General features: G+C 42.4%; 2 protein-coding genes across 2 annotated transcripts; one reads left to right on the top strand and one right to left on the bottom strand.

The window, feature by feature from the left end:
- Positions 1 to 5,910: 5,910 nt before the first annotated feature.
- Positions 5,911 to 9,854, bottom strand: LOC140133402 (tubulin beta-4B chain-like). Its single transcript, XM_072153539.1, has 4 exons — positions 9,706 to 9,854; positions 7,749 to 7,857; positions 7,566 to 7,676; positions 5,911 to 7,354 (listed from the first exon to the last, which is right to left on the bottom strand). Exons 1-4 carry the CDS (start codon positions 9,760 to 9,762, stop codon positions 6,297 to 6,299), a joined length of 1,335 nt encoding a protein of 444 aa, XP_072009640.1. The 5' UTR covers positions 9,763 to 9,854; the 3' UTR covers positions 5,911 to 6,296.
- A 2,519-nt stretch (positions 9,855 to 12,373) lies between these two features.
- LOC140133401 (tubulin beta-4B chain-like) lies at positions 12,374 to 16,634 on the top strand. The gene is made up of 4 exons (XM_072153538.1): positions 12,374 to 12,533; positions 14,945 to 15,053; positions 15,126 to 15,236; positions 15,448 to 16,634. The coding sequence occupies exons 1-4, from the start codon at positions 12,477 to 12,479 to the stop codon at positions 16,506 to 16,508; spliced, it is 1,338 nt and encodes a 445-aa protein (XP_072009639.1). The 5' UTR covers positions 12,374 to 12,476; the 3' UTR covers positions 16,509 to 16,634.
- Positions 16,635 to 18,370: the final 1,736 nt, after the last annotated feature.

The following is an 18,370-nucleotide window of genomic DNA, read 5'->3' as shown; positions in this document are numbered from 1 at the left end:
GATACCAAATTAAAAAATCTGTGTACAAAAAAAAAAAAAAAAAAAAAGAAAAAAAAGTCTTCATTTTGCCATATTTTGATGCCAACAACCTTTTATGCTTCAGTGTACGGTGCTGTGTAAGGTGTTTTCATTGCTACGATTTTGAAAACTGTGTAAGCTTCTGATCACTGTTTATGGAATTTTTTATGTGTTGCAAAATGGCGATAAAGTGGCCCTCGTGATATTTGGGCACTATTTTTGATTATAGGGATGCCCTGGGTATAACTATTTCTATATATTGATAGGTTAGGACTTTTAGGACCAGACAATACCTAACATATTTACAATTTTATATTTGTTTATTTTTGTATCAGTTCTAGGAAAAAGGGGGTGATTTATACTTAAGGGGTTTTTGGGGTTTTTTTAACACTTTTTAAGCCCCCTAGGTACTTTAACCCTAGGGAATTTGATATACTGCAATCCTACTGTATTACAGTACACTGCAACATTGCTCCTGATCCATAAGCAGCTGCCTGGGGAAGCCTCTTACGCATCAGGCTAAATGACCGGCCCTGGAGTCTGTTTGAGACTCCAAGATATCGTAACAACCTATCCCCATCCCCCCAAGATCTCATGAGGGGCAGGGATGAAATCCAAGATGCCACCAGGAGCTTTGCCAGTGGCATTTCAGTAGTTAGCAGCCACAATCTTTGCAAGCACCAACTGTGAGCTTAAGCGGTGAATACAGCAAACACCTACCTTGTATGGAGAGGGCTCACATGCCGAGCCCTCTCCATATACAAGTTCTGGCAAAGCACCTTAATAGTATGCCTCGCATTGGGAAGGGGTTAAAATAATAAACCACATTTCCCACCAAAAGACCACCAAATGGAGTGCTGTTCCCTTATTTGCATGGAAGTACTTTGCGGAACTCCTTGGACCAGGATCAACAGATTGCATGCACCCAAATGAGTCTGGTGGTGCTGTCTTACTTTGTTCTGTTTCTCAGGGTAAGTGCAGAGGTAGCAGTTACATTGACACAAATGAAGATATCAGTAATATAAATGACATGATAAGTGTAGGCCCATTTACAGATTTTACATTGTAATCCAATACAGGATCCTCACATTCTGTCTAAATTGAACAAATATACCCAACCATAATTTAACATACATTTGGTGAAATATCCAATTTCTTAAAACACTAATAAAAATGAGGACATTCTGGCAATGACAATGTGTGGCACAAACAGACAAATATAGGATATCAATTTTTGACAAAATATGTGAAACAATATAGTCTTGAAAAGCTAGCTATGTTGTGACAGATGCATCCAGACAGGAAGGACTCACCTGTAGCTGACATTGCTCAGAAAGAAATTTTGGATAAAACAATGCTCTAAAAAGCACCAAAAGGTGAGAATGAACAGGGATATATCACCTTGAAGAACCAGAATACTGCACTCATTTTATGGATAATAATTAAATCAACTTCAAAATAAAATGTCTATATAAGTGATGCAAGGAATTCATATTTAATATACGGTAGATGAAAATAATTTAAATAATAAATTCAAATAATAATACTATTGTAATAATTACAACAATAAAATAATTAAAATGACTGCTTATTGAAAGAAAAGTCAATTCTCATTCATGAGCCAAACCTAAGTATACAATAAAATACAATTTACTTGTGTATTCACATCTGGCTTTGACCTTTAATTTAATTCATCTGCCTTATACATACATTTCTTCAATTGGATGTTATTAAAAAAAATTATGTGTAGTTATATGGTCCCTTAGAAATGAAGGAAAACTGTCAACCACCTCTGCTGCATTGATTGCACAAAGAAACAAAATGTTTTTGCATATGAAATGGCCGGAAGTCACTGCATGTCCCACAATGGTGATGAACACTGAATTCAGGTGGTCAGGCAGAGCTCAATAGCACATTCCTGGCCATTGCTGCCCCAGGGTGGTCGTATCCAAGGTGAGCTCTCTCGTATCTAAAGGATAAAACTGCTACATAACATGCAATTGAAGAAATGTGTATATCTATCGCAGATAATTTAAATTAAATGTGAATGTCTAGATGGGAACCCTTTAAGTTTTTTCAACTAATTTAATATTTTGAAATAAAAAAGTAAGATTCCCTTTTCTGTATATTATTTTAGAATATAACATGTTGCACTGAATACTTTTAGGGATGTCATAAAGCTTGCTCTTTCTTCTGTGTACCCAATTTTACAGTAATATCCAACAAATGCACTGCCATACTACATAGCTGTAATTACTTACAATGCTCATCTACATCTGTTAAGAATCATTGAAACTATAAAGTTGTACGAGGGTTTGTGTTCAGATGGTAAAGTGCAAAGTGCTGAGAGCAGACGGAAGCCAAATGATAATGGTAGTAAATCACAGCCATCATTCCAGAGTATTCAGCAGTGATTTGGATCTATGGCTAACATGGCTTTTTTGGCTTCCCTGATGCATTAATAATAACATTTATTTGTACTTACTGCAGACATAGTTTAAGAAATCAGATAAATAATGTACTTTGAGAAAATACATTTGCAAAACTAAAATCTGTCTCTTGGAAGACAAAAGAATTAAATATTTATACAGTTTGACATTGAAGCATCATCAAGAGTTTCCACAGTGAACCTCATATTTAACCAGCTGTTAATCCTGCGCCTGATACAGACCAAGCCCTACCTTTCTTAAAATTAAAAATATCACATCAGATCGAACTTTGATCCACAAATTTATTCTGACTCCATTTGCAACTATTGACCATTTTTCATCAGCCTAATGGGGTTTGGATTTCCTCTGGATCAACATTGTAGCATTATAGGCTGGACTTGATGGACTGGCATCGTTATTGAATACAATCATCACTACAATCCAGAATCAGTAGTTTTAACAATACAAAGTTGCAGAGAGCATTCAATATTGGCCCTGGAGAGCTGTGTAACTGTGTCTGTGTTAATTGTGACAGCTGGACTGTGAAAAATGCAGTTTTATTCCAGTATTGTAGCTGTAATTGGAGCACTCCAGTGCACTACTGCGTGAGATCCCAGAGATCAGTGCGCCAAGTATAAATGCATTTTTCACCATGTTGTTGCTTTTGACAACACACAAAGTTATGGCGCAGTTTTACATAGTTGGAACTGATGACAGATTCCCTTTTAATGTTATGATAAAAATATATTAAATGATTTAATAGAATAACATTAAAATCGCTACCTTTTAGCAGCTACAAGGAATGTGAGAGATGACATTTAGGCTAAACTACAGTAAAAATAAAGTGGGGAATATCAAACTAAAACCTTTGAAAAAAAAGTGACAGTCTTTCCAGAAAAAAGATAAATTAATTTTCTAATCGCACACAAACCATTCCAATAATTACAATGTTATTTCATGATATAGCAGTAAAGTGGCATCAAAAGCAATATGTGTATATATTAGGAACCAACTTTGAGTTAATTTCTCTTGGTCTCACGGGACATTTGTCTCCTCAGATTTAATGGACTCAGGGCAGCGATGAAATTGAAACCCTACAATTACAATTGTTTCATTTATATTTTAACTTTTTAAATATCAACTATTTTACTGTTTTTTCTCTCCATAGGTCTAGATAGATCAATAAACCTGGAGAAGTGTGGATCCACGCGTCAAGGTTAACTGCCCACAGGCCTGCCAAGAGCTTTATGTCTCTATTGAAAAAAGGCTTATGATCACAGATTAACAAAGGAAGGACAAGGCAAAATCTTATATATTGGCAGGACATGGTAATATCTTATATATTGGTGCAAATTCAGAAAACGTTAATCAAAATTCATTATATGTAGGGCAAAAGATGGACTCAAAGACAGACAGATTTGTCTGTCATGATCAGATTTATTTTATATGATTTGCAATTTTCAAAGAAACATGATTTTGCAACGTTGCACCACTACATTTACTTGATTTATCGATCAAGAGGCTCAGGGGTTTACTTTTTTTGTCTGGAAAAACCTAATGGTTTTAGATTGAGACATTTAGGATAAAACTACAGTAAAAGTGAAGTAGGGAATATCACATTCCTTTTAGCTTTTAGATTTGTTATATAGGGGCATTTACCAATCTGGAGGCTCCAGCCTCGGTGGGGGCGTCATCAATTCTACACCATGCCCTGCTGGCCTTCGCAGCCTTTCACTTCAGAATGTTAGCTGGCTGCCCACTCCTCCACCAGCCATGCTCCACTCAATACCAACTAGGCATGAAGGTAGCATAAAGGGGAAAATTGGTGTACAAGCCCTGTTTTTATAAGAAATCTGAGTACTTTATTGGAGTTTAAATTATGTTAAAGCAAATCAACCACTTAAAAAAAACAGCTTTAGATACTCACCCGTGCTCCTCTTCATCTTGAGCTGTCCATCACTAAGTTTACAATTAGCTAAAACATACAGTATAATTACTAGCACGGGGACAAGATGTGACCCTCGCCACCGCCCTGGGTGCATGGGAGACAGAGGCGGTGTCATGTGAGAAGCTTGTATTCAAGCCCCTCGCTTGGATTGAGACAAACCAGTCCTTATAGTGGCCCTTGGACATCTGTACAGGCTACACAAGATCCATTTCTGCCACTGCTTTACTACGGAGATTATTATTTTATGAAAAGCAATGCTTTTCTGTGTACATCACTTTTATTTATTTCAAAGAAAATGCTTAAAGTACAACCTGGAAGTGCCTGTAAAGATAACTGCGGCTGGATTGTGAGGCAATGACATCAATGATTGTCTTGCTGTGATGATTCTTTCGATGTGAAATGACTCATACGGATAAAATGGATAATAAGTCAAAGACAGGAGCATTACTCATAGACCAGCTGTATCACAACCCATTATAAGAAATCTCATACAATACTGAAGAAACTGGTGATTCCGTACTCTGCTGTAGTTTATTGTACATTTAGCTGATCTGTTCATTTGGTGACAATACACTACCAAGGCTTCCAAATATGTGATCTTATCTTCACCACATATTACCATTCACAGAGAGGTTTTATAACTGTATAAAAGGCTAGGAAATTTTCTGTGCAATAAAATTTGGCTGTGTAACAGGGCTGGTCAACTGGTTAACCAGCCCTGTTACACAGCCAAATATTATTGCACAGAAAATTTCCTAGCCTTTTATACAGTTATAAACCATTTCTTATCTTGTTGAAAGCATTTCTGGGGTGATAGTTACCACAGTCCCCCTACCCTGCTGTCCAAAGGTCACTCCTAGTTTGTGGGTGCATTACTATGGTCATGAAATCCCCAATGAACAAGTAACAAATTCTGTAAACATTAGACATAACAGTAAACATGTGCTCATAACAATGTTACTTATCACATGCAGCTACAAAAAACACACACACACACGAGAAATAAAGATACGAAGATAAAGTATAATAAATGTCCCCATGTTGTCACTTACAATCTAGTTGTTCTTGGATACGACCACACCCGCACATGCACTATTGAGCCCTGTCTGACCACCTGGATTCAGAGGTCATCACTGCAGGACAGATGTAGGACATGCAATGTCTGGAAGTTACTGACTACAAAGCAAAGGTGAGGGCCCTGGGGGCTTGTAAAAGGGGATGTATGTCTAAAAATCTATATGCTCATCTCTTTAAAGGGCATCTACCACCAGGTTGAAGGATTGTATGCAAATGAACCTGAGGAGCTCCAGGCGGTAATGAAGCCCCTCAGGCTCATTTGCATACTGTCTTTCATCCTGGTGGTAGATATCCTTTAAATAACTAGTAGAGGTAGGTATGTAAACAGTTTTAATCATAGGTAGCCAAATGTGCATTTTATATTCTAGGCTAGAATTAGAAAAAAAAAAAGTAATCATTTTGATATAAAAAAGAGGAAATGAAAACTATTAGTAGGGATCATTTTAAATATGGTAAATGTTTATTAGAAAAGGCACATTTTTCACATATGCTGCTCTACCAAAGTAGGGAACCTGTTAAACTTGAATGCCACCTCCGAATACAGCACCACACTTGTCCAGTGGTAAGTGATGGTATGGGAATGATTTGCCTAAAATCCTAGACTGTTCTTGGTGAAAGTTCTCTAGATCACTTGTGTCCCCCTTTCTATTAAGACTTAAGGGGCACATTTGGCACAACCTTTGCAGACCATGGACAAGGATGTATGAAAATGTTTTTTAATGCAAGCATGAAGTTCTGTACAGCTTGAAATAAGGAAAACACAAACATTAGGAAAAACAGGACAGGAGTCATTACAGTATGAATATAATAAGTTAAATGACACCTTATGCCTCTTCCTCAGCCTCCTCCTCAAACTCTTCTTCCTCTTCTGCTGTGGCATCCTGGTACTGCTGGTATTCTGACACCAGGTCATTCATGTTGCTCTCGGCTTCAGTGAACTCCATCTCATCCATGCCCTCCCCAGTATACCAATGCAAGAAGGCCTTCCTACGGAACATGGCGGTGAACTGCTCGGAGATGCGCTTGAACAACTCCTGGATGGCGGTGCTGTTGCCGATGAAGGTGGCGGACATCTTTAGGCCTCGGGGTGGGATGTCACAGACAGCGGTTTTGACATTGTTGGGGATCCACTCTGCAAAGTAGCTGCTGTTCTTGTTCTGCACATTTAGCATTTGCTCATCCACCTCTTTCATGGACATGCGGCCTCTGAAGATAGCAGCCACAGTCAGGTAGCGGCCATGACGTGGGTCACAGGCAGCCATCATGTTCTTGGTATCAAACATCTGCTGTGTCAGCTCAGGCACTGACAAGGCACGGTACTGCTGGCTGCCACGGCTGGTGAGGGGGGCAAAGCCTGGAATGAAGAAATGCAGACGAGGGAAAGGCACCATGTTCACAGCCAGTTTACGCAGGTCAGCATTCAGCTGACCAGGGAAGCGCAGACAGGTGGTAACTCCACTCATGGTGGCTGACACCAAATGGTTCAGGTCACCATAGGTGGGGGTGGTCAGTTTCAGAGTCCTGAAGCAGATGTCATACAGGGCTTCATTATCTATGCAGAAGGTTTCATCTGTGTTCTCTACAAGCTGGTGAACAGACAGGGTGGCATTGTATGGCTCTACTACTGTATCAGACACTTTTGGGGAAGGCACAACACTGAAAGTGTTCATGATTCTGTCTGGGAATTCTTCTCTGATCTTGCTGATAAGGAGGGTACCCATACCAGATCCAGTACCACCACCCAGAGAGTGGGTCAGCTGGAAGCCCTGGAGACAGTCACAGCCTTCTGCTTCCTTCCTTACAACATCCAATACGGAGTCAACCAGTTCTGCACCCTCTGTGTAGTGTCCTTTTGCCCAGTTGTTTCCGGCACCACTCTGACCTATACAACAAATCACCCACATGTAAGGATTACATACAACCAATTATGATGACAGGCTACAGGGGAACTAAAGACACACAGAAATCAAACGCTAAAACACCCAAAAGTGACCTGAATTACAATTTAGCATTCTAATTAAATACACTAGAACTAGTTTGCCAATGGGGTCATGAAATGATTTGTATCAACACCAACACACCCAATCACTTACCAAACACAAAGTTGTCTGGTCTAAAAATCTGTCCAAATGGTCCAGAACGCACAGAGTCCATGGTACCCGGCTCTAAGTCCACCATGATAGCACGAGGTACGTATTTGCCACCTGCAGGTAAAGTTACATCATAAGCAACAAGTCAGGGGTCAGACAGACATTAGTCTTTATTCTGCACTTTACCTGTTGCTTCATTATAGTAGACATTGATTCTCTCCAGCTGTAGGTCACTGTCTCCATGGTAGGTGCCAGTTGGGTCTATGCCATGTTCATCACTGATAACCTCCCAAAACTAGAAAGAAATGATGCACTAATGAAATGGTTATTTCTGAGTTAATGCAGTATGTAGGTCTATCAGTATCATCTGGGTCATGCTACCACACAACTTGCCAAATTCTCTACCCCTGAAACCACCCCAGTTAGGCCCCTTCCACACTTGCGTTGCAGATGACATCAGAGTCCAAATAGGGTTCGATCAAGGTTTGGTCAGTGAAAAACTGACATTTTTTTCAACAGAGTTCAATCAGTTTTCAGTCACTTTGTTCAGAGTCTCAGTTTTACGCCCATTTTCAATGCGCAGATAATGTGTGGGTGAAAAAAGATGCAAGTCTGAAAAAGCCCATTGATTACAATGGGTCAGAGTGTAATGCAAGTTCTGCTCGCCAAAAGCACGTGAAAAATCGCAGGTGTGGAAGGGTCCCAAGAATTGAGTCACATCCCATATAATAAGTAGTCAACTTCCACTAATCACAGCTCATGAAACCTCCCTTTAAGAGAAGTCCCAGTGAAGAGATAATCCATATGCAGTCCATCAAGGTCCTCCTGTCTACAGGCCAGCTACACTCATTATTAGGCTGCAGTCACACATTCCACTAGCAGTCCGTTCATAATGCGACACTAGCGCAAAGGGGGCGGGCCTTGGCCCGACTGCATGTGCTTTTCCCTGGAAACACATATGCGATCGGCTGAGGCGCACCCCCTGTGCGCTAGCATCGCGTTATGAACGGACTGCTAGCGGAACGTGTGACCGCAGCCTTACAAACAAGTCCAGCACCATATATAGACCAGCCTTGATTTCACACCAGCCAAGAACTCCTCCCCCTCTTCTTTCCTCCAAACTCAAGATTATAATCTGGAATATGATGATCTGATCCAACCAGTTCATGGGGGGGCACTTCCATCTGCCAAAGTCACCTCCCTCCGGCCTTGTATAGGATTCCCGGCACTGGAGTGAGAAAGGCCAATGAACCCATCACAATACTGGCAAATTGTGAAGGCTAATTTAGACATACTACAGAATACAGATGCCCCACCTTCTGCCTGGCTAATAAATCAGGAGGCTTTTCGCATTAAAACCAGAGAACATTCAGTGCTGAATGTTGGTAGGATGAAGTGAAGGGAGTGAAGGTGGCGTAGTCACAGAATTTATCACAATTTCCTGCAGTGAGCAAGACATTGTGATTATTTCAGTGCTGGGGAAGAAGCACAGAAAACCGATGTAAAAGCAGTGAAATATCCCCCATCATTTATGGTGTGACCACTCAAATGTCCATCTTTCTCCTACAGACCTGTAGAGCTTAAGAGGGTAAAAAAAAAAAACAGCATATACAGACCACAGACCTGGAAGTCAATGGGCCTACAAAAAAAATAAAAATAAACAAACCCACTGAAAAATTATATAATATATAAGCACTGCACACAAATGTTCCTTAAAATTCCCCCCCCCCCCCAGACATGAGTAAAATACAGACACATGTTCTGCTCTCCGACCTATTTATTAGCTGTCGGGGACAGAAAAAAAATGCCCTTTGCTCCGACTCTTCTCCGAAAAGGGGCGTGGCTTTGGCGGAGTGGAAACTCAGACACAATTACTATGTGTCGCAGCCCTTTTTGGGCGGTGTAAACTGACGGAAAGTAGACCAAAAGAAAACTGGTCTAGCAGGGACTGTTGGACACATTTCTGGTGCTCGGGACAGATTTTGTCCCAGGGACAGAAAATAGTCTCGGCGCCAGAAATGTCTCTGCACAGCTCTACAATATTAAATGTGTGTCTTCTTACCGAGAGCAGGTCGGTAACAAAGCCAATGCAGACACCAACACTGTAAGTAAATGTCCCCCAATAGCTGCTCAGGAGGCTCACCTTAGCTCCAATCTGGTTACCGCATTGTCCAGCCTGCAAGTGCAAGATTTCCCTCATGTTGTCAGTGTGAGGTGGGGCTTGATGTCTGCTGCAACTTATCTGAACCGTCTCAGCACTTAAATTGTGGGAGGAAAAGTGGGCGGGATAATTCAAATGATTGACCATCTTAGGGTGAAGACACACATGGCGTTTTTGGGCCGTTTTTACTAAGTGCGTTTTCAGATAGTTAAAAACGCATCCGTGTGTTTTTAACGATCTGAAAATGCACTTAGTAAAAACGGCCCAAAGACGCCATGTGTGTCTTCACCCTTAGGGTGGTGGCACACGTGGCGTTTTCAATGCGTTTTTGGGCCGTTTTGTAAGCAGTCCGTTAAAAAATGGACTGCTTAAAAACAGGCCAATAATGGGTTCAAAACACCATGTGTGACCGCAACCTAAGGGCACCTTCCTACGTACCGTTTTCGTCACGTTTTTTAACTCATCCAAAGCGAAAGTGGGAGGGGTTTGGCCAAAACGCATGGGTTTCAGGCAGACCCACCTCCCACTTGCATTTTTGGATGTATATAAAAACGCAATGAAACGACACGTGGAAAGGCGCCCTCAGTGGTCACTTGGTGGTAGGGCCATGTTCACATGTTGCAGTAAAAGATCTGGCAAGTGCCCCTTGGCACGTACCATAGCTGTCAGTAGGTTGTAATCTCCATATACATCTAGCGGGGGTTGCTTTCACATGTTGCGTTTTGTTTGCGTTAACACATGTTTTCAAACGCAGCTGAGAAGAAGAGATTTGCCTTATAACATTGTTGTTAACATTGTGTTTACAAAACACAAGCATTAACCTGATGTTAATGCATGGGTTAACATATTGTTAACAAACACATATGTTAACACATGCATTAATGTTGCATTACTGCACATATTTTGTACACACAATGTTGACAAGAATGTAATTAGGCAAATCTCCTCATTTTCAGCTATTGTAATGCAATTTCACACTTTGCGTTGTGGTTGTGTTTTCATTGTGTTTTGAAACGCATAGGCCGCGGTCACACGTTGCGTTTTGAATTGTTTTCGGCCTTTTTTAGCATTCTGTTAAAAAACGCATGCATTAAAAAATGCATCCATTTTTGAAAAACACATGTGTTTTTTGAAAGTTTTTGAAATGCATGTATTATTTAACGGACTGCTTAAAAACGTCCTAAGGGCACTGTCACACGGGACGTTTTGGGTGTGTTTGCGTAATGCAAAACACCGGAGGCTCATTCGTGTTCGCAGGCGTTTACATAGAAATGCAGATGCGATCGGGTAACGGCCCATCCTGGTGGGTGCGGTTTGCTCTGCATTTGCAAACGCAGCCAAATCGCAACATGGGACAGCACCCTAAAAAACGGGCTCAAAACACTAACGTGTGCCACCACCCTTAGGCCGGTGCCACACGCACCGCTTTGTCTGCGTTTGAAAATCCAAACGCAGACACAGCCGCGCCTGCCGGGGCGGCTCGCGGCCCGATCAAATCGGCGTTTCCATTGGAACAAGCCGCCGGTGTTTTGCATTAAATGAATGCAAAACACCAGCGGCTCGTTCCCGATCGCAGGCGTTTCCAAGCGCAGACAAAGCACTACGTGTGGCACCAGCCTTAGGCCGCGGTCACACGATCCGCTAGGCGTCCGTTCATAACGCGACGCTAGCGCACAGGGGGCGGTCCCCGGCCCGAACGCACATGCGTTAACAGGGAAACGCGATTGATAAGCCGATCGCATGCGTTTCCCTGTTAACGCATGTGCGTTCGGGCCAGGGACCGCCCCCTGTGCGCTAGCGTCGCGTTATGAACGGACGCCTAGCGGATCGTGTGACCGCGGCCTTAGGCTGCGGTCACACGTACCGCTAGGCGTCCGTTCATAACCCGACGCTAGCGCACAGGGGGCGGTCCTCGGCCCCACCGCACTTGCGTTAACAGGGAAACGCATGCGATTGATAAGCCGATCGCATGCGTTTCCCTGTTAACGCATGTGCGTTCGGGCCGAGGACCGCCCCCTGTGCGCTAGTGTCGCGTTATGAACGGACGCCTAGCGGATTGTGTGACCGCGGCCTAACATTTCCATTTAGAAAACGCATCATAAACGCGATGTTAACTCATGTGTTTTGTTAATGCATGTGTTAACATTGTATTAACAAACAAACGGTAATGTAATTAGGCAAATCACCTCTCATCAGCTGTTGTAATGTGTTTCAAACACAATGAAAACGCAACCAAAACGCAACGTATGAATGCTCTCACAGGGTGCGTTTTAAGTAGCATTTTCATTGTGTTTTAAAAGCATTAGGCCGGTGGCACACGTAGCGTTTTGAAACCGTTTTTGGGCCGTTTTTTTAGCAGTTCGTTTAAAAACGCGTCCTTTTTTAATCGGTTTTACCAATTTTCATAATTAAAATGGGTCAAAAACGGATACGTGGGAAGGCGCCCTGACCGTGGCCTGCCTTCCTACTGCCAAGTGGCCAATCAGATGGCCAGTGAGTCATTTGAATAGGACCAATCAGTGCATGGCTCCTTTGGTAGTGTGGTGATTGTGACAGCCGACTGGCAACCAATCAGGTGATGCTTATGTTAAAAGTAATGTTTGAATGGCAATCTTTCAAGCAATGACTGGCTCATTCATTTGCCTGCCCACTTTGTCTCATCCAATAAGAAGTGCTGAGGGAGCATGCTAAGATCAGTTGCTCTCAGGCGTTTACAGCAGGATTATTGAGCTTTATTCTCTTACACCAACAACATGCGGGAAATTGTACACTTACAGGCTGGACAATGTGGTAACCAGATTGGAGCTAAGGTGAGTGGATGTTTACCTTTGGCACACTCAGTACAAGCTCCTGCTTTCCAAATGGGAAATGGGAACAGCTGATTGGGGTCTCCTCTGTTGGTCTTTAGTTTAATTCCTCACCATTGTTTGCTCAGGTAAGGCGGTGTTCACACATTCCTGTTGCGTTTAGCTAGAATGGGGAGGGGCTTGGCCTTTTTGTATATGTGCTCTGATTGAAATACATGTGATCAGTAACAAGCATTGTACAAGTGGTGCACGTTACCGATAACTTTTTATTTTGTTGTTGAAACTCATACATGATCAGACCAAGCCCCTCCCTGTTGACTTGCATTTCTAATATCGGCCTAAGCATTGCTGGTTTGAATTAAAAACTCCACTGCTGTATGTTTTACCAGTTATAAAGGTTTATACTCGGGGTTGCAAATATAAAGGCCTTGAATAATCTCGTTAACCGGTTAAGGACTGGGCCCTTTCCCTTTTTTTTCACTCCCCACCTTCAAAAATCTAACTTTTTTTTTTTTTATTTTTTTACATGTAAAGAGCTGTGTGACAGCTTGTTTTCTGCGTAACAAATTGCACTTCATATTGATGGTATTGAATATTCCATGCCGTATACTGGAATGCGGGAAATTCCAAATGCAGTGAAAAAACATATTTTTGCCATTTTCTTGTTGGCTTGGATATTACGGCTTTCACTGAGCGCCCCAAATGACATGTCTACTTTATTCTTTGGGCTGGTACGATTGTATAGGTTTTTTAATGTTTCCGTAGATGTACAAAAAAATTTTTTTTTGCCATCGTCTGGCGCTAATAACTTTTTTATACTTTGTTTTCCACAGCTGTGGGTGGTGTCGTGTGTGTGGTGGTTTTTTTTTTGCGACATTTGATATTATTTTCAATTATATCATGTTTAGGACTGTATGACATTTTGATCACTTTTTATAGATTTTTTTTTTTTTTTTGTTTTTCAAAATGACAAAGTGCCATTTTCGAATTTGGGTGCTATTTTACATTACGGGGTTAAATGCATTGAAAAACCGTTAATATATTTTGATCACGCATTTTTGGACACGTGTTTATGATTTTTACTATTTATTTATGTCAGTTCTAGGGAAAGGGGGTGATTTGTTTTTTTAATAAATTTCTTTTCTTTTTACTATTCTTTCTTTTTTCAGACTCCCTAGGTTGTCTGATCAATACTATCTACTACAGTATGGAAGTATATGGGAATTTTCCTCCTGATTCATTACAATGTGCTATCAGCACATTGTAATGAGGGGGTTAAAACGAAATGGCCTCGGGTCTTCCAAAGACCCGAAGCTACCATGGAGATGGATCGCTGCTCCCCGATGACGTCATGGGAAACGACGATCCCAGGCAAGATTGCGGCACCCATGCACTGCTATCTTTTTGAGACTGCCAGCAGCGGTCGCTGTGATCGTTGCTGGCACAGATCGTGGGGGTTTCCAGTAACAGCAAAGACTTACCGGCTATGGAGAGGGCTCAGCCCGTGAGCCCTCTCCATGCAGCGGGACCCGAAGCCTTTCCTTTTATACAGATAAATAAACAAAATTTGTGGAGTCCTCATCAGATCGTAGTTCTTGGTTCTCTCCATGATTTCCACTTCACCAATGTAAAGATAATATAAACAATCATGGCCAGAAAACATCCAAAGAGGGGGAAAAAAAATCAATTAAAACAAGTTATACTACAAATTCCAAGTTCAAAATAATAAGTAGTTTTCTACGTTAAATATGGCTGCTACATTGCCTGTAGCACTGCTAGGCTGTCTGATCCTTGTACACTTTGGGTGCTCTGCATCTGGTTCTTGCTTTCTCTCTGTAATGAGTCCTGCAAGGAGGGAGGTACCAGCAGCTTGGCGGTGTTACTCATTACTTCATGACGTGTGTGTGTATATAAGGCTGAGCTTGTATGGATTTTTTTTTTCCTTGCGCTTAGTGCATACATTGACAAATGGAGGCATGGTTGTTGCCTCTGTCTGACCACTATACATACTATCCGCCGAAAACAGAATGAAAAGGCATAGCACCTTACTTTTTCTCCTGTGCGACGTAGGCGCTCAGTGGTGGCTGGAGAGGAGGAGTTACCCCCCCCCCCCCACCCTAATAGGAAACAGCGGCCCACAAACACAGGGAAAGATGAGGCATGCTCCCTCTATTGCCCGTGTATGGTGCGGATCAGTGGCACCATACCGTTCCCGTCTATGGGGACATATAGCTCTGCTATGTAGTTGTGCCTTTAGATGAAAGATTGTGGGAAATCTGTACTGAGCCAGAGATCAACTGGCTAGAAATTGAGCAATGGCCAAGCTTACACATTGCTGAAGTCTACTGGGGTGCCCCTTTATGTAATCAGCAGTTTGCTCCAATGATCCCTTACTTTTTTTTTTTTTTCCCTAGTTTTGGGAGGTTATCAGTGATGAACATGGCATAGACCCAACTGGCACCTACCATGGAGACAGTGACCTACAGCTGGAGAGAATCAATGTCTACTATAATGAAGCAACAGGTAAAGTGCAGAATAAAGACTAATGTCTGTCTGACCCCTGACTTGTTGCTTATGATGTAACTTTACCTGCAGGTGGCAAATACGTACCTCGTGCTATCATGGTGGACTTAGAGCCGGGTACCATGGACTCTGTGCGTTCTGGACCATTTGGACAGATTTTTAGACCAGACAACTTTGTGTTTGGTAAGTGATTGGGTGTGTTGGTGTTGATACAAATCATTTCATGACCCCATTGGCAAACTAGTTCTAGTGTATTTAATTAGAATGCTAAATTGTAATTCAGGTCACTTTTGGGTGTTTTAGCGTTTGATTTCTGTGTGTCTTTAGTTCCCCTGTAGCCTGTCATCATAATTGGTTGTATGTAATCCTTACATGTGGGTGATTTGTTGTATAGGTCAGAGTGGTGCCGGAAACAACTGGGCAAAAGGACACTACACAGAGGGTGCAGAACTGGTTGACTCCGTATTGGATGTTGTAAGGAAGGAAGCAGAAGGCTGTGACTGTCTCCAGGGCTTCCAGCTGACCCACTCTCTGGGTGGTGGTACTGGATCTGGTATGGGTACCCTCCTTATCAGCAAGATCAGAGAAGAATTCCCAGACAGAATCATGAACACTTTCAGTGTTGTGCCTTCCCCAAAAGTGTCTGATACAGTAGTAGAGCCATACAATGCCACCCTGTCTGTTCACCAGCTTGTAGAGAACACAGATGAAACCTTCTGCATAGATAATGAAGCCCTGTATGACATCTGCTTCAGGACTCTGAAACTGACCACCCCCACCTATGGTGACCTGAACCATTTGGTGTCAGCCACCATGAGTGGAGTTACCACCTGTCTGCGCTTCCCTGGTCAGCTGAATGCTGACCTGCGTAAACTGGCTGTGAACATGGTGCCTTTCCCTCGTCTGCATTTCTTCATTCCAGGCTTTGCCCCCCTCACCAGCCGTGGCAGCCAGCAGTACCGTGCCTTGTCAGTGCCTGAGCTGACACAGCAGATGTTTGATACCAAGAACATGATGGCTGCCTGTGACCCACGTCATGGCCGCTACCTGACTGTGGCTGCTATCTTCAGAGGCCGCATGTCCATGAAAGAGGTGGATGAGCAAATGCTAAATGTGCAGAACAAGAACAGCAGCTACTTTGCAGAGTGGATCCCCAACAATGTCAAAACCGCTGTCTGTGACATCCCACCCCGAGGCCTAAAGATGTCCGCCACCTTCATCGGCAACAGCACCGCCATCCAGGAGTTGTTCAAGCGCATCTCCGAGCAGTTCACCGCCATGTTCCGTAGGAAGGCCTTCTTGCATTGGTATACTGGGGAGGGCATGGATGAGATGGAGTTCACTGAAGCCGAGAGCAACATGAATGACCTGGTGTCAGAATACCAGCAGTACCAGGATGCCACAGCAGAAGAGGAAGGAGAATTTGAGGAGGAGGCTGAGGAAGAGGAGGCATAAGGCATTAACTGTAAATTATGTTCAGATTGTAATGACTCCAATTTTGATGATAGTTATGTGTACTTCTCCCTTTCCTCATTTCATGCTGTACAGAACTTTAAAACTAAACTAAAAAGCACTTTCGTATGTCCTTGTCCATGGTTCGTCTTATTTAACATGTGTAAAATGTCTCTGAAGCCCAAGGGGGAAAGGACACTAGTAATGTAGAGTTAGGTGAGGGGCAGAAAATAAGAACTATCTATACAATGTGGGGGTGCGGTTCAGTACTACTCAGTTGGTGGCAAGCTGCAAAATCACTCACAACTTGACAGGATTGGGACTTCAAGTGCTCTTGGCCTGGGGGTTTTACAACTCTCAAAAGTGTAGCTGCCTGGTAGATATCATCCAGGCTTCTGATTATAGAAATGTAGTAGTTTGGCGACTTAACACTACTGTTTCCCCCTTACTACCCCCTTACTACTGTTCCAGTGCTGTTCACATGTAGTAATCTCACTTTCTTACACAATCCATATCAATTATTTGAAAATGGATGATTGCTTTAAGGACACTCTACTTAGATGACCCCCTAGTTACAAACAGACCTTCAGTCCCAGGCTCTAATGTGTATGTAATTCAGTTTTACTGATCATCCTTGTTTCCATGACAGAACACCATTTTGAAAATCCCATAGTCACTGGGAAAAATTTGTAAGGTGTTTTCCCCCCCCTCTGGAGTTACAATTTGAAGATGCCTTATCTGACGTGCATACAAATTTAACTCAACAAACATTGGACATATTGTGTATGTAACCCGGAGACTGCTTGTACTAATATATTTATTCCCTGAACCAAGGTTACTATAAACATTTTCAGCACCAAGCTTACTAAGGCTACATTCACATGGACGTGTGACTGCCGTACCGTAGAACGGCAGGCATACCTTGGCGCCCGGGAGAGGGGGTAAGCATTGCTCATCCCGCCACTCTCCGTAGCGATATATGGCGTACAGCGCCTTATGCAGAGAAAAGATAGGACAGTTCTATCTTTTCACAGCTATAGAACGGCGCCGCACGTGTGCTTTCCCGTTCACTCACTTATGGTGCCAAGAGCCCATTGCCCGCCTATGGGGGATGTATATGTGCCCCCCATAAGGCCATGTGAATGAGACCTAATACAGATACAGCACTAGTACAAAGCTTACTACATACATACAACCAAAAACAAGCAGAGAGAGAGTCTTTATACTGCACCAGATTTATCAATATCTGATGCTATTTAACAGTCTCAAAAGGGAGGAAATACTGCATGTATCATAATGTGTAACATCAGCACTTACTGTATATCTGGTGACAGATGACATCTGGGAAATCACTGAGGGTTTATCAAAACAATTAGCACCTTAAAAAGCACCTTAACAAACTTAAAGGAGTTTTCCCCACAAAACAAGTTGCCAGTTAACTTGCTAATTGGTGGGGGTCTTGGTGATGGAACCCACACGGATCATGGAGACCCCCAACCAGCATTTTAGGCCCTATCCTGTAAATTGTTTCATGGGGGAAAACCCCTTTTAATACTTTTCTCGTGCTATCATAGAAAGCCAGTATAGCAACTGTGCCTGCACAGGAGCCAATAAAGATTAACAGTTACTCCAAAGTAGTGAATCGAAGTCCTAATTCCTTCCCTCCCTTAACAAAAAAAAAATTGCTCCACTGCTAAACTGTGGAATCCGGTCTGGGATCTAGCGCCTTCCCAGTTCGAATCTGCCTCTATAGAAATGATCTGGGAGGGGGGCCCCAGCCTTCTCTCCAGTGCAAGTCCCTGAATGAAGTCCCACTCCCATTGTGATCCTGGGTTTTATTACTTCACATCCACAACATTATTGGT

Source organism: Engystomops pustulosus, chromosome 5, assembly GCF_040894005.1.
Source record: "Engystomops pustulosus chromosome 5, aEngPut4.maternal, whole genome shotgun sequence".
In the NCBI taxonomy this organism is placed as follows: domain Eukaryota; kingdom Metazoa; phylum Chordata; class Amphibia; order Anura; family Leptodactylidae; genus Engystomops; species Engystomops pustulosus.
The sequence above is the reverse complement of the archived record's forward strand: the minus strand, read 5'-3'. Positions and strand labels throughout refer to the sequence as shown.

Coding starts and splice junctions, on each gene's coding strand:
- LOC140133402 (XM_072153539.1), bottom strand. CDS start 9,762: ATGAGGGAAATCTTGCACTTGCAGGCTGGACAATGCGGTAACCAGATT. Junction 7,858..9,705: donor GTAACCAGATTGGAGCTAAG/GTGAGCCTCCTG, acceptor ATTTCTTTCTAG/TTTTGGGAGGTTATCAGTGA. Junction 7,677..7,748: donor CTACTATAATGAAGCAACAG/GTAAAGTGCAGA, acceptor CTTTACCTGCAG/GTGGCAAATACGTACCTCGT.
- LOC140133401 (XM_072153538.1), top strand. CDS start 12,477: ATGCGGGAAATTGTACACTTACAGGCTGGACAATGTGGTAACCAGATT. Junction 12,534..14,944: donor GTAACCAGATTGGAGCTAAG/GTGAGTGGATGT, acceptor TTTTTTCCCTAG/TTTTGGGAGGTTATCAGTGA. Junction 15,237..15,447: donor ACCAGACAACTTTGTGTTTG/GTAAGTGATTGG, acceptor TTTGTTGTATAG/GTCAGAGTGGTGCCGGAAAC.